General features: G+C 39.6%; 1 protein-coding gene across 3 annotated transcripts in view; it reads right to left on the reverse strand.

Moving 5' to 3' along the window:
- The window catches only part of LOC127812949 (L-arabinokinase-like), a 69,644-nt gene that overhangs the window by 49,697 nt on the left and 3,917 nt on the right, over window positions 1-16,030 (reverse strand). For 2 of the 3 annotated variants that reach the window (XM_052353564.1, XM_052353566.1), the window contains 7 exons: window positions 6,258-6,315; window positions 6,079-6,146; window positions 5,924-5,986; window positions 4,401-4,454; window positions 4,174-4,276; window positions 3,984-4,093; window positions 3,764-3,883 (listed from right to left, as the gene is read on the reverse strand). In XM_052353564.1, coding sequence (XP_052209524.1) covers window positions 3,764-3,883; window positions 3,984-4,093; window positions 4,174-4,276; window positions 4,401-4,454; window positions 5,924-5,986; window positions 6,079-6,146; window positions 6,258-6,315 — 576 coding nt within the window. The remainder of the gene's footprint in view (window positions 1-3,763; window positions 3,884-3,983; window positions 4,094-4,173; window positions 4,277-4,400; window positions 4,455-5,923; window positions 5,987-6,078; window positions 6,147-6,257; window positions 6,316-16,030) is intronic. The other variant, XM_052353565.1, reaches the window with a different exon arrangement.

Below are 16,030 nucleotides of genomic sequence, written 5' to 3' on the forward strand. Positions count from 1 at the left end.
ACACATAGGGTGAGCCTTTGTATCTGTTGGTTGTCAGCTGCTGGTTTGAATCAGTGTTATTTGGTGGAAAAATCTTAGGGAAATGATGGACAGAATCATTTGTGGAAGTAGGGAATTCTGGAAGAAAATTTGGAAAGAAATTATCCATATTTTCTGGTTGAGTATGCTCCCCCTTAGGCTGAGAATCAAAAAAGGATTGGGACTCAATGAAGGTGACATCCTTCGAAATATAGACTTTCCAGGAAATAGGATCATAACACTTGTATCCTTTTTGGGTTGGAGAATACCCTATGAAGACACATCTTTTTGCTCTAGGATCAAACTTGTCTCTAAGGACTTTAGGTATGTGAACAAAACATACACATCCAAAAACTTTAAGAGGCAATGGAGAGTGCAGTTTCAGGTCTTGGAAAAAATCTGTCAGACTTTGGAAAGGACTTTGATTGTCAAGGATCTTGGATGGGACTCTATTAATGACATAAGTGGCTGTCAAGACTGCCTCCCCCCATAGATATTTAGGAGTATTATGATGATGAAGAAGGGCTCGAGTGACAGTCAAAAGATGCCTCATCTTCCTCTCGGCCACTCCATTTTGTTGTGGAGTGTTGATGCATGAAGATTCATGGACAATTCCTTCATTTTGGAAGAAGAGATATAAATGAGCATTGAAATAATCCCTTGCATTATCTGTCCTAAATTTTTTAATTTTAGTTCCAAATTGTGTGTGAACCATTTTGCAAAAGTAAGGGAGAACAGTCCCAATACTAGCTTTATCTTTTAAAAGGAAAACCCAACACATCCTAATACAATCATCTATGAATGAGATGAACCACTTGGCCCCTGACTGATTTAAAATTCTTGAAGGACCCCAAACATCCGAATGAATCAAATCAAAAGGTCTAGATGATAGTTTATTGCTAATTGAATAAGAGGTTATATGATGTTTGGCCATAACACACACATCACACTGAAAATTGCTAGGACTAAGAGTTTTAAACAAAGTAGGAAACATTTCCTTCATTAAACTAAAAGGAGGATGACCTAGTCGAAGATGATGAAGCCAAATGGCAGCTCGGTTAGAGGTTGTTTTCTGGGTTGAGTAGGCTGCCTGCAGCTAATCTTTAGGCTTAGTGCTCCCCCCTTGTAAGATATACAACCCATGTTGCTCTTTAGCCACACCAATCGTCCTCCCCGTGTCCATGTCCTGAAATTTACACACATATGGAGAGAAAACAGCATTGCAATTGAGGTCTTGAGTGAGTTGTTTTATAGAAATAAGGCTAAGAGTTAAATCTGGTACATAAAGGACTGGGTTGATTGACAAATTTGGACCACATATAACTTTTCCTTTTCCTTTAATGGGAATTGTGGTTCCATCGGCAATAGTGATCTGTTTGGATGATGTAAAAGGCTCATAAGTATCAAAAAACTGGAAATTTGGTGTCATATGGTTAGTAGCTCCTGAATCTAAGATCCAAGTGTTATTCCTACTAGTTTTGGAGGCTAAAGAAAAACTAATTTGTTTACCTTGTTGAGCCATAGAGCAGGATCCCCCTCCATCTTGAATGGTTTTTAGAAATTCCTTCAGCTTATAAACTTCTTCTTTATTGAGCTGACTGAAGTCCATACCAGTTCCAACACTCAGCCTTTCTTCTTTTTCTGCTTCTCCCTCTTGTTCTTTGTTTGAAAGATAGCTTTGAGGGTAGTTTTGCGAAGGACCTTGAGTCCTTATATTCTTGAATCCACCAAGTTTATTGAGGACTGCTTCCTTTCCATGCAACTTGAAGCAAGTCTCCTTAGTATGCCTCGACTTATTACAGAAGGTACACCACTGCCCCTCTCGTCCGGATTTATTTCGATTGGTTGACTGCTTCCATGATCTGTTGTTGGAGAGGAGTGCTGATCCTTCCATATTGGATCCACCAAGCATGGCTCCTCTCCTATTTTATTCACTTCTAACAATAGCAAACACCTCATTTAGGCTAGGTAATTTATCCTTACCAAGAATTTGAACCCTTACCTGATCAAACTCGGGATTTAAGCCAGCTAGGAACTCTACTATCCGGTCTCTTTCAAGAATTTGATTGAGAGTAGTAGTATCCGCTTGGCACACCATCTTTATAGCTTGGTATTGATCAAGCTCTAACCATAGGCCTAGCATCAGATTATAATACTCGGTGATTGTTAGCTGACCTTGCTTTAAACCATTGATCTTTGTTTTGACATCAAAGATCACAGATGCATCCTTGGCCTTTGAGTAAGTCTGATAAACGGTCTCCCAAACTGCTCGGGCAGCACTAAGGAACATAAAGTTCCTGCTGATGTCCGGTTGTATGGTGCTCCATAGCCACGACATGATGCGGGAGTCTTCCACATCCCATGCGCTGAAGCCTAGATCAGTTTCTGGTGGAGGATTCCCAGTGAGGTGGGTACTCTTTCCTTGGCCTTTAAGAAGGGTTTTGATTAGCTACGACCATTGAAGAAAATTCCTACCATCTAGCCGATAGGATTGATGAATACTTGGTAGTTCGCCCGTGAGAGGAGAAGGTTGGTCTACTGCAGTATTTTCTCCAGTGAGATAGTAGGTGAAGATGATGGGTTTGCTGATGTTTCTGACATGGATTCGCTGATGTTGAAGGAAGAACAAAAGGATGAAAACAAGTGTGTGGAACGGCAGAAAAAAAAAACCGGGTGCTATTAGGGCACAATGCGATGAAGGCACTGAAAAAACAAAATCGTGCAATGAAGGCACCGATTTCTTAGAAAAACAGGCTTGGATTTGCAAGCTCTGATACCATGTTGAGAAAAGGAACCGGTATTCCTTATATTTTTATTGATGTCAATGATAAAATTTATACACAAGAGGTTTCTAAGAATTCTCCTATATTTTAAGACTAGATTACATTCCTATTATCTAGGACTAGATTACATTAATTTAAATACAACAAGAAGATAAAAACACAAAGATAAATATAAAGGTAAAACTGAAATAATCTAAACAAATCTAAACAATCTATCACTTAGGATTATCTTGATCTTGATCTCGGCTGGTTGTTAGCTTCGGTTTATCTTGAATATTTCAACAATATGAGAGGTTGCCAGATTATCACAAATAAGCTGCATAAGCCTTGAATCTCCAAATTTCAATTCCTTAAGAAGTTGCTTGAGCCAAACCAAGTCACATATGGCTAAAGCCATGGCCCGATACTCTGCTTCTGCACTAAATCTAGCCACAATATTTTGTTTTTATTCTTTTCCAAGACACCAAATTACCTCCAAAGCTATATCCTTCTAACAATATCTAAATGCATATACATAAATCACTATGTTCCATAATATTCAACATCTATTTGGCCGTTCTTACCCATTTTCTTTGGTATATTCAAACTATAATAGTTTCATTCAAGGGATGTGATGGGGTAGCTACATTCTTTGCAGCTTTAAGTGTGTTCAGCTGGTTCTCTTCCAAATATTCTATATTTCTTTCTGTGTGCAGAACAATAATTTCCAGTTTGTTAATCTCTTCAAGATTAATAACTGCAGAGAAAGCAAAATTATTTAGATCTTGGTCAAATTTTCCATTCATCACACTGGTCGCAAAAAAAACTGATAGCAACTAAGAAGCAAGACAAAATAAGAAATTAGCAGAATCTATTCCACCTTCCTAATTTTTATTTTTATTTTTTGGTTCCTTCATTAGAATGTAAACTATGAGACGCAAGAGCAAGGTGTTTAACAGCATTCTCAAGAAGGAATAGCATACCTCACCACCATTAATGCCTCCCTCATAGCACGGTTTCAAAGTAAGTGCACGCTCAAGGTATGGTTCCCAGTGGCCAGTTAGTAGATCTCTCCTAATCATCTCAACACCACTTTGATAATACTGTTCAAATATTTATATTTCAAAACAACTACCAAATGCTTATCAACCAGGTTAAGGAATGAACAGAAAACTGGGATCAGGGAGGGCAGCAATCAGTTACCTCCAGCATATTTCTTAAAAATGGTTCTTCATTGAAATAATCTCTCCGTACAAAGACAAAAGGCAACTTGAATGACAGGGCTTCACTAACGGTGCCATATCCAATTTTCCCTGCAACAATCAAGGCAATAAACAATGCTGAATGCTTCTTTTCATTCAACCATTTCAGATTTCTGGAAACTTCTACTGACCAAGCATACAGTCAGATGCTGCAATAAGATCAGGAGTGTATGCATCTTTAGCAAGCTTTAGAAAATTGGGAGGCAGTTCCTGGTTATCAGAACCACCACAAACCTGAATGAAGAAAACAACAACATTAAAAATAACTTAAAACAGCAATTTTAACTGGACATCCATCATTTCTTCAACCGCTTATGCACATGATAGCCTGAGTCCAGAACATGGTCAAAAGATGTACCAGGCAAAGCCAGCCAGAAGGCAGGTACTCCTCTTTTAACTTCCAACCTGCAGGCTGCAACAGGGCAGATACCAGTATAAGTCAATTACTAAAATCCAAAATGATGATTAAAATTATTCAAAAAGGTTCCCTAGTAACCCTTGAATCATCCAAAGAACTACTCCAATGAAAGGACATATTTTTTCCTAGAACGTGGATCATTCTAGGATGTGGAAGGGGAAAAAGAACACAGTAGATCATTGTTTTGCTAGTATCTAGGTGTAAACTTCTACACTTTGCTATTAATATCCAAAATACATTTAAAACTTTTTTTTTTAGAAATTAGATATTAAATAAAATAATACTTGTAGTCTATAACTTACTTCAAATTGATAAACGAAAACATATTTCTCATAACATAGGATCAATTTTTTTCAACTGTCCAGACAAATTTCTACTGCCCATAGATTTTCAGTTTATTGTATTTGATTTTCTTCCCTTCTAACTAACCAGAAGAAGAATAAATAAGATATAACAGTGGGATAGTAAAACCTAAACCATAAATCACTACAATTACTAAATTAACTATTTTGCAGAAGTGTACCGTGTTCCAAAATGTGAGTACCAATTTGCAATTCCCTGTGATTAACTGGTTCAGATATCTGTAGATATAACTCCTTTACCAGTACTCATTTCTCAGATTCAGTCAACCTTGAGACGAATGGATGTTTTATATGATTATGCTATTCTGTTTGCAATCTATATCACTATAATGAAATCCAAATGAAGAAAATTTCTGCTGTGGAGTTCCAATAATATAACATAATGTTTCCAAATGAAGAAAATTTCTGCTGTAGAGTTCCAATAATATAACATAATGTTTCCAAATGAAGAAAATTTCTGCTGTGGAGTTTCAAAAATATAACATAATGTTGAAGACGAGCCAAATATTATAAGTGGTCATTCTCCTCATTGAAACAGAGAGGGTACAGAATTCATAGTAATGTTGCTATCCACATGTCCTGCATGAGTAGAAAAGGGCTGAAATACCATAATGATGTGCCAGGCAAAGTAATCTTCTTAACAATGTGAACCAAAATTCTCTAACTACAATATCAACTCTCTACATATACTGGAGAATAGCGTCAGCACCATTATTTGATACTAAGTCCCTTCCACCCACTGACAGACAAAACAGGAAAACGAAAGAAAATAGAAGAACCTAGTCCATTAAGCTAAGACCAATAGAGACAAGTTCCCAAACTTGGTCAACAACTAAATAAGTAAACAGATAACCTACTCCTTGACATGCAAGACTTTCATACCCATGAGATGACACAGCATATACCATCTCATCTAACTCATGCCACGACCTAGTAATCACTCCAAAATACATATTTCAACTCAACTGACAACATCCAGCAGCTAGTAATGATCCTGATGATAGGTCTTGGACATGAATTCAAATTTGCATAATAAAGAAACAAAAGACATAATGCAATTGTAAAGGCACAACTTATCAAAGCACATAACCACTAACCCACCTGTCCACCAAAGTTCAAGATGACAAGCTTGACATCATCTCCAATCCCAAGCTCCTTTCTCACCTGATAACAAATATTAGAGGAAAATAAAAAAAATTGTTCAAAAAAGGAAAATCTACATACTGCTACCAATGAAAAGACTTGTTTATCCTAACCTCCTTCCGAGATTTGTGTAACCTTCTCACAACCAAAGGAACATCAATGACATCACGAAAAGCAGGCACTGGAATGTTGAGGACAAAATTGGAAAATATTAGATAATTCAGTATTCACTTTGCCAGATCAATGAAGAAACAATGAACAAAAAAAAGAAAAACAGTATTTGCTAACATACTTGGACAGTATCCAGGAAGGCGGATTAAGAACTCGCAGTGTGAATAATCTTCTGCAATCTGCAATGATAATCAAACACAACATTGTCCATTAACTAATAAGTTATTACAGCAACATAAAATGCCAAAAAGAGAAAATGTCATGAGCTGATAGAGAGAGATCTGCAAGAATGGAATAACCAACACTCTTATTGTATATTGAAAAATTGGATGACAGCTAACAATCCAAAAACTGCATATATAAAGATATGTACTATACTCTACATATATATCTACATGCATATGACAACCAATTGCACCAAATGCTAACACTACTTAGAGAATGGAAGAAACAAGACATATCATTTTCCTGCATCCTCCTGACATGAACCTTCCCCGCTAGACTAGTGAGTAATCAATGACAGGTAAAACCAAACAATATAAGAATATGGCAAACATAGTGGCATCACAAAATTAAGGGCACCCTAGGTGCAAGGCTCCTGCTACAATGAGGATTTGGAGACATCAAGAGGTATGCAGCCTCACTATCACATGTGAGTAGCTGTTTCCATACATTGAACCAACCAATGGCTGCCAATTCACATGAAGAAAACTTACAGCAGCACTCAAGTTATACACATTCAAATAAAAGGTTAAAGAAAACATAAATAAAAAGACCTGCTATGAAAAACTCCTAAAACCAAAGCTTAGATCCTATACTTATCATGAGGGGGAGAAACGGAGAGAGATGGTCTAACCTTTGGCCTCACTCGGAGTGAAGCTAATCATTTGGTTTTTATCGACACTCCTCTTCTTTATGCATCTACCTTATTGTTTATGTGAATCACATTGTTATCACAGGGAGTGATCAAGTTGGCATACAGAAACTGAAGGAACATCTATATCAGCACTTTTAGACCAAAGACATGGGCAAACTCTGATATTTGAAGTTGCACAATCAAAAGATGGTATCTCAATCTCTCAGAGGAAATATGCACTTGATATCTTAGAAGAAACGAGTATGGTGGATTGCAAACCAATTGACACTCCAATGGATTCGAATGTCAAACTCTTGCCGAGATAGGGGGAGCTCTTTTCAGATCTTGGAAGATATCGAAGACTGGTAGGCAAGTTAAACTATCCCACAGTCACTCGCCTCGACATTGCTTCTGTTGCGAGTATAATTAATCAGTTTCTTAGTTCTCTAAGTGATTCTCACTGGGATGCTATTATCCAAATTCTGAAATACATCAAAGGAGCACTTAGTAAAGGGCTACTCTATAAGAATAATGGACACACAGATATTGTTTTTATGCAAATGCAAATTGGGTAGGATCTCCTTCTGATCATAGGTCCATCGATGGGTATTGTGTTCTTGTGGAGAAAATCTAGTTTCTTGGAAAAGTAAGAAACAGAATGTAGTAACTAAATCCAGTGTAAAGGCTGAGTATCGGGCTATGGCTAATGCAACTTGTGAGCTCGTCTGACTTAAGCAACTCCTGTAAGAACTCAAGTTTTGCTAAGTGTCCCCTATGAAGCTTGTTTGTGATAATTAGGCTGCCTTGCACATTGCTTCCAATCCAGTATTCCATGAACAGACCAAGCACATTGAAATCAACTGTCACTTTATTAGAGAGAAGTTAGTTAAAGGTGTTATTGTTACAGAGTTTGTTAACTCCAATGATCAACTTGCAGATATCTTTACCAAATCTCTAAAGGGTCTTCTTGGGTCTACCTCTACCTCTTTTTTTGACTAATTGTTCCATTTCATCAACTCTTCTCACAGGAGCGTCTCTTGATCTCCTTCTCACATGGACTATCTTAGTCTAGTTTCTCTCACGCAGACTAGTGAGACGAACCCCATTACGCCTCCACTACCACCATTAGTGGAGAGGGGAGGCGCTTTGCTACTATTTCAATCACCACACAACGCTGCCCATTGTCATTGAAGAAGACGACACCCATTGCTTCAAGGTTGAAAGAAATCTGCCACGTTTTCAAAGCCATCGAGAGAGCTTTGATGCTACTAACAATTGGAGACCAGACTTGTCAGCAGATCATTAAAGCATGGGGAGAAGGGGGAAGGGTCATCACCATTGCCGCCACTGTCTACAGGAGAAGAACCCTAACAACCATTTAAACATTGTTAGGGCCAAATACAAAGAAGGGTTAAGATGATACCCTTTTTTTAAGTGGGAGCTTCATTGGCCCTTTTTTGAAAGTAGGAGGACTAATCTAACCCTAGGCTAATTTGGCACATTGCGTTATCATTATTTATCTATACTCTCTACCGCATCTATTCCCAAGACCACTAGTGAGGCTCTTTCTAATCTAGGGTGGCAATAAGGATTGATTAAATGACTACTTTGGATTCTACTGGTGCTTGGGATCTTGTGCCCTTACCCCCTAGTAAATCTATTGTTGGTTGTCATTGGATTTATATTATTAAGGCGAGTGCAGGCGGCCAAGTTAACCATTATAAATCTCATCTAGTTGCTAAATGTTACACTCAAATTTTTGGCATGGATTATAGTGATACTCTCTAATTGCTAAAATTTGTGTGGTCTGGTTCTTCCTTCATATGTTGCCATTCAGCATTATCGTCTTTATCAACTAGGCTCTAAAAATGCTTCTTTGCATGGTGATTTACAAGAAAAGGTGTCTATAGAGCAACCCCTGGGTTTGTTCCTCAAGGGGTGTCTAGATTAGTGTGTCATTTATGCAGGTCACTATACAGTTTGCAACAGTCTCCATGTTCTTGGGTTGGAAGATTTAGCATGGTTCTACAGCAATTTGGCATGACTTGCAGTGAGGCAGTCATTCTATTTTCTATTGTCATAATTCATCCAATCATTGTATCTATTTGACTGGATATGTAGATGACACAGTCATTATTGGGCATGATCGGGAGAGCATTGATCAACTAAAACATCATCTATTTCGTCACTTTCAAACCAAGGATTTGGGTAGATAGAGATACTTTTGGGTAATAAAAGTAGCTAAGTCAAAGGATGGTGTTTGTATTTCACATAGGATATATGCTTTAGAGATCCTTGAAGAAATTGGAATGTTGGGATCCAAACCTATCGATACTCATATAAATCCCAATGTCAAACTTCTACTAGGACAAAGGGAGTTGTTATACAATCCTAGCTAACACTAAAGACTCGTTGGGAACTTGAACTACCTCGCAATAAATAGACCTAATATTCCTTTGAAGTTAGTGTTGGTAACCTTCCGGATCCAGTGTGTAATAGTCAATGGGATTCTGTGGTCCGAACCTTGACATATATAAGGGGAGTGCCAAGCAAAGGTTTTAATATATACTAATAGAGGACATTATCAAATTATTGGCTATACAGATGCAAACTAGGAAGACTCTCCTTCAAATAGGTGCTCAACTTCTGGATATTGTATTTTTACCGGTGGTAATCTGATCTCTTGGAAAAGTAAGGAAGTGTGGTTGCAAGGTCAAGTGCAAGAGCTAAATATCAAGCTATGGCTTTAGGAACTAGTGAACTTATATGGCTAACGCAACTCCTTAAGGAATTCAAATTTGGTGAAACAATGTCACGGCCTAAGCCTGACAATTCTCCTCTTTCTAATTCTCACTCGCAGGAACAGAGGGCAAAAAACAAAGAGAGATAAGAGAGAAAGAATGAGGGAGAACAGAGAGAAGAAGAAGAGGGATAATCAGAATTCTGTAATATTCTCGATAAGATATCCATCCACGAGGTATTGAGAATTTATACTACGCATTTGGGAGGAGAAGATTCTCTTGCCAGGGTGGGCTCTACACCCTTCATAGTTATAACAAACTTGCCTACACCCTTAACCTCTTGCACATGACAAAAACTAACTAATATATCAGTAATTACAGCAGTAAAAGCAAGGTAAAAATTAAAAATGGCTATAGTGGTCTGGTTCCTCTCGTGACATTTTCCCCCTCCTTTACCACTTTCTTGTCCTCTAGAAATGTTGAGAAAGCTGTCAATCCTTGGAAATTGCTTTAGAAGATCAGGAAGGTACTCCCAAGTATTACTATCAACTAAGCTCCCCTACCATTTGACCCAAGACCTGAATAAGAGGAGCCCAATGCTTGTACACCACCCTTCTCTCCAATATAGCTTCTGGTACCACCATCTTGCTAACCTCTTTAGAAAGAATAAGCAATGCAAAACTCACTGGCTGTGTGCCTATTGACTTCTTTAAGAGGAATACATGAAACACAGGGTGAATTGGCGACCTTGCTTGTAGCTACAAACAGTATACTACCTTCCCCGCCTTAGCCTCTATGGGAAATGGCCCATAGTACTTGGGACATAGTACTTGGGACTAAGCTTGGTCACCTTCCCTTGAGTGATGGACTTTAGATGAGGGTACCTCAGCCTCAAGTACACCTCTTCCCCTACTGCAAACTCTCTCTCACTCCTTCGCCTATCAGCAAACTGTTTCATTCAATTTTGGGTTGAAGTCAACTCCTGCTTCAACTGTTGTGTCACCCTTCTCCTCTATTGTGGATAATCTTCTACTGTTGCCACATTAGATCCTCCCCCTATTGCAGGTAAGATAGGTGATTTGTACCCGAATAAGGCTTCGAATCGGGGACATTTTGAGTGAAGAATGGTGGTTAATGTTATGCCACCACTGGGCCAAAGACAACCACCTGTGCCACTCTTTCAGTTGTAAGAGGCAATTGCACCTTAAGTAAGTTTCTAGGCTCTGGTTCACCCTTTCAATCAACCCATCAAAGTGGGGGTGATAAGCTATAGGCACACTCAATTTTGTTCTCAAAGCCCTCACAAGCTCCTGCCACATCAAACTAGTAAAGATCCTATCTCAATCTAAATGATAGACTTAGGAGTCCCATGTAGTTTTACCACCCGATCCAAGAAAGCCCTAGCCACCTCCTAAGTTATGTAGGTATGAGTCAACTCTATGAAATGGGCAAACTTGGTTAGTCGGGTCCACCACCACCAAAATACTATCTTTACCTTCTGACTTGGGCAATCCCTCCACAAAATCCATAGACACACTTGACCATGCCTGGTCTGGAATAGGTAGGGGCTGCAGTAGCCCTAGATAAGCTACTGTTTCTGATTTACACCTCTTGCAGGTGTCACAAGCCTGCACAAACCCCTTAACTTTTGTCTTCATCCTCGGCCAATGAAATAGCTCCCTAATCCGCAAATAAGTGTTATGTACTCCTGAATGCCCCCCCCCCCCCCCCCAGGGGAGATTCATGTAAAGCTTGCATGATCTTCTTCTTAAGTTTTGCATTGTTCCCAATCACTATTTTACCGTGGTACCTCAACATTCCATCCACTAAAGTATATCCATTAGCCTCGTTGGCCCCTACAGCCAGTCTTTCCAATAATTCTTTTTAACCTTCTCATCCCCCTCATAGCTGTCAACCACCTCTCGGTATCACTCAGGAACCACCAAGGACTTAGTAACTCCCTTCTTCATAGCACCTGGAAAATGCATCAGCTGTTATATTTTCCTTTCCCCTTTTAATACTATATCATATAATCAAAACCCATTAGTTTGGCCATCCCCTTCCTTTGCAGTTGTGTTTGAAGTTTCTGTTACAATAGAACTTCGAGCTTTCATGTCCATTTTGATTATAAATCTACCTGCTTCCAAGTAATGCCTCCACTTGTCAATAGCCATCCATACAGCTATAAATTCCTTTTCATATATGTTGAGCCCCAAGTGTTCAGGGCTAAAGGCATGGCTTAAGAATGCCAGTGGTCTTCCTTCCTGCACCAAGACTGCCCTTATTCCTATCCCACTTGCGTTTGTCTCCAGAATAAAGGGCTTATTAAAATTAGGTAGCCCTAACACCGGTACCCTACTCATAGCCCCCGTCAATTTCTCAAAGGCCTCTTTTGCTTCTGGCCCCCAACTGAATCCTCCTTTCTTCAACAACTCGGTTAAGGGTTTGCTAATGAACCCCATAGTCCTTTACAAATCAATGGTCGTATCCGGTTAGCCCTAAAAATCCCTTCAAGGCCCTCACCGAAGTAGGCCTTGGCCAGGACACCATGGCCTCCACTTTTCTTAGATCTGTACTCACCCCCTCCATTGATATGATGTGTCCCAAATATTCCACCTGCCCTTAACCAAATGCACACTTAGATTTTTTTTTAAAAAGCTGATGAGATCTGAGATTATCAAGGGTGGTTCTAAGGTGAGTTAAGTGTTATTCAAAAGTAGGGTTGTAGATGAGTATATCATCAAAGAACACAAGTATAAACTTTCAGAGATGGGGTTCAAAAATTATGCTCATGAGAGATTGAAAAATGGCAGGGGCATTGGTGAGCCCAAATGGCATCACCAAAAATTCAAAGTGCCCATGGTGAGTCCTAAAAGTCATTTTGTGGATATCCTCAGATTTCATCCTAATTTGGTGTTAACCCTGAGCGTAGGTCAAGTTTAGAAAAGAATTGGGCATGGTGAAGCTCATCCAAAAGATCTTCCACCAATGGTATAGCAAATTTATCTTTGATGATCATGGAATTAAGTTGGCAATAGTCCAGACAAAATCCCCATGATCCATCCTTTTTTTTACAAATAGGACTAGAGAAGCAAAAAGGCTTTGGCTAGGTCTAATGATGGATTGTTTGAGCATGTCCCTAACTATTTTCTCAATCTCATTCTTTTGAATTGAAGGGTAACAATAAGTTCTAATGTTAACAGGCTCTGTATTTGGTTTCAAGTTAATAGAGTGGTCAAACATTCTAGTAGGGGGAAGGGATTTGGGTTCAATGAAAAGATCCTCATACTCTACCAACAAGTTATTAATGAGATCAAAATGGTGTACCTAGTTCAGCATTCCCTAGGGTGTGCTGACTGTCAGGTAAATCTCCCCTTGCACTCTCTGATCACCATGTACCTCCTCCACTGCCATAATTGAAAAAAGATGTGCCAACTGATTCCACTTCCCCTTGAATACCCTTTGTAGCCTTTTCCGAAAGATCATCTTACAGGTTCCAACTTCTTTTCCCCCGATAACATCATCTTCCTTCCTTCTTTCTCAAAGGACACCTCCATTCAGTTAAAATCAAAGCTAATAGGGCTTACTCCCTTCATCCAATCAACTCCAAGAACCACATCACAACCCCCCAACTGTAATAGCCTCAAATCTGCTTTAAACCTCTCCCCCTGGATTTCCCATTAAAAGCCATTGCGGGCTGATTTGCTCAACACCCAATTGCCATTGGCTAATGTCACACTAAAGGGTGGTGTCCTTGTGAGTTGACACTTCAGCCTTTTGGTTATGCTTTCATCAAGAAAGTTGTGGGTACTCCTACAATCGATTAGGATCATGAGGTTGCAGCCTTTTAACTTGTCCCTCTACCTTAATGATTTTAATATTGTTGGCTCCCTTCAAAGCATGAATGGATATTTCACCATTGTCCTCCTCCCCAACTTCCTCACAGTCCTCTTCCTCCGCTTCCTCTTGTTCATCCTCTTTATCCCCTTCCAGCAACAAAATTCGCCTCTTACATTGACGTTCGGGTTGGATGTCCCCATAACCACCCCCCTTTGGTTGTTGCCTTTGCTTTTTCATTAGAGCCTCCACTAACATCTCTTGCAACCAGGCAGTCTCAGAAGCCTGTTCTACCGTCTATGGCCTCATCATCTTAACCATTGGCCTAAGTTCCTCACTAAGGCCACTCATGAAGCTTGACACAAAATAAGCTTCCGAGAGGTGAGGATTATGGTTGATCATATAGGACCTCAACTCTTCAAAACTTCGTAGGTAGGCTCCCACACATCCGATTTGTCTGACTTTGTTAAATTCCTCAATAATATCCTCCATACTTTTCTCCCCAAAACACTCACAAAGTTTTTCAAATAACTCTTCCCAAGTATACTCCCCTCTCACCCTTAAACACCCCTGAAACCAGTCATCCACTACTTCATTAAAATATGCAATGGCTCAGTTCGCCCTTTGCATTCTCGATATATTGTACCAATTGAATAACCTCTCACACTTCCTCAACCACCATTAGGGATGAGCTCCTTCAAAGACCAGGAGCTCCATCCGGGGGCATAGGAAGGATGATGGGGATTAGGTTGTTCATCCCTGTCCCTACCCATCATTCTTTCTAACTCCTCCTTCAGGTCTACCTCAATCTCAGAGGTCACATTTCCCTGATTCATCCTATTCCCTTGTAGAATTGGTTTTGTCCTTTCTCTATGAGGTAAGTCAGGTGATACTCTTACCGAGTTACGGCAAGTGAACATCACCATGAACTGCTGCATTTGAACTCCCAATTTCTCTCGCACCCTCACGATTGAGGCTTCCAATCCCTCCATGGAACTCTCCAACTTACGATCCATTACTGCGATCACCTTGTGATTCCCGATGGCTCCAAACTCCAGTTGGTCTACTCAATTCTGGAAATCCATCATAGTCAAGTTGACTTCTTGCAACTATGACTCAAAGTTCTTCATGTGGGTTCCTTCCGCCATCTCGCCTATCCAACAAAGCACCAGTCAAGAATCGTTGCTCTGATACCAAATTTGCCACGACCTAAGCCTGACAATTCTCCTCTTTCTAATCCGATGAGAATTAGAAAGGTTCTTGCAAGAATAGAGGGCAAAAAACAGAGAGAGATAAGAGAGGAAGAATGGGGGAGAATAGAGAGAAGAAGAAGAGGGATAATCAGAATTCTGTAATATTCTCGATAAGATATCCATCCACGAGGTGTAGAGAATTTATACAAGGCGTTTGGAAGGAGAAGATTCTCCCGCCAGGGTGGGCCCTACACCCTTCACAATTATAACAAACTTGCCTACACCCTTAACCTCTTGCACATGACAAAAACTAACTACTATATCAGTAATTACAGCTATAAAAGCAAGGCAAAAATTAAAAATGGCTATAGTGGTCCGGTTCCTCTTGTGACAAACAAGCCCTATGCAACTCATATGTGATAACCAAGCAGCCTTACACATTGCATCTAATCCACTCTTTCATGATAGAACCAAAAACACATAGAAATTAGCTATCACTTTCTTAGAGAAAATGTACTCTTCGGAGATATAGCTATTGCCTTCATTAACTCAAATGATCAGCTAGCTGATAGTTTACCTAAACCCTTAGATCCCCTACAGTAAATTATATTTGTAACAAGCTTGGAACATATGATACATAAGCTCCAGCTTGAGGGGAGTGTAAGGTCATCTCCAACGCAGAGACAAAATGCTCACTAAGCCAAAATTTGGAGATCAATCCCCACAATTTCTGCTCCAACGCTGCTCTCTACTTGTCTTGTCACTAGCCAAATTTTTGTGGAGCTTCAAATTGCTCCACAAAGATGGAGAGCCAAATATTGCTCTCCAAATTCACCGCAGTGTTGCTCCCCCACCCAACGACTCACTCGCAAATCCAGAACAAGGAGAAGACGGCCGGCGACGAGCAACAGCAATGGCCAGCAACAAGCAGCGGCGAAGGCGAAGCAGATCGAGGAAGACCGATCCGCAGTAGTAGTGGTCGACGAAGAGCAGCGGCGAGGGCGAAGCAGATCGAGGAAGACTGATTCGCAACAACAGTGGTCGGTGACAAGCAGAGGCGGCGGCGAGAGTGAAGTAGATCGAGGAAGACCGAGCAGAACGAGCGTCTTCTTCGGGAATTTTTTGGGGAATTTTTTGTATATTTAGTTATTGATTTGTGTATCTAATTATTGATTTTATGTATGTGTATATTTGATTATTTTGTAATTATTAATTTTATCTATGTGTATCTGATTATTTTGTATATTTAGATATTAATTTGTGTATT

Source organism: Diospyros lotus, chromosome 11, assembly GCF_014633365.1.
Source record: "Diospyros lotus cultivar Yz01 chromosome 11, ASM1463336v1, whole genome shotgun sequence".
Classification (NCBI taxonomy): domain Eukaryota; kingdom Viridiplantae; phylum Streptophyta; class Magnoliopsida; order Ericales; family Ebenaceae; genus Diospyros; species Diospyros lotus.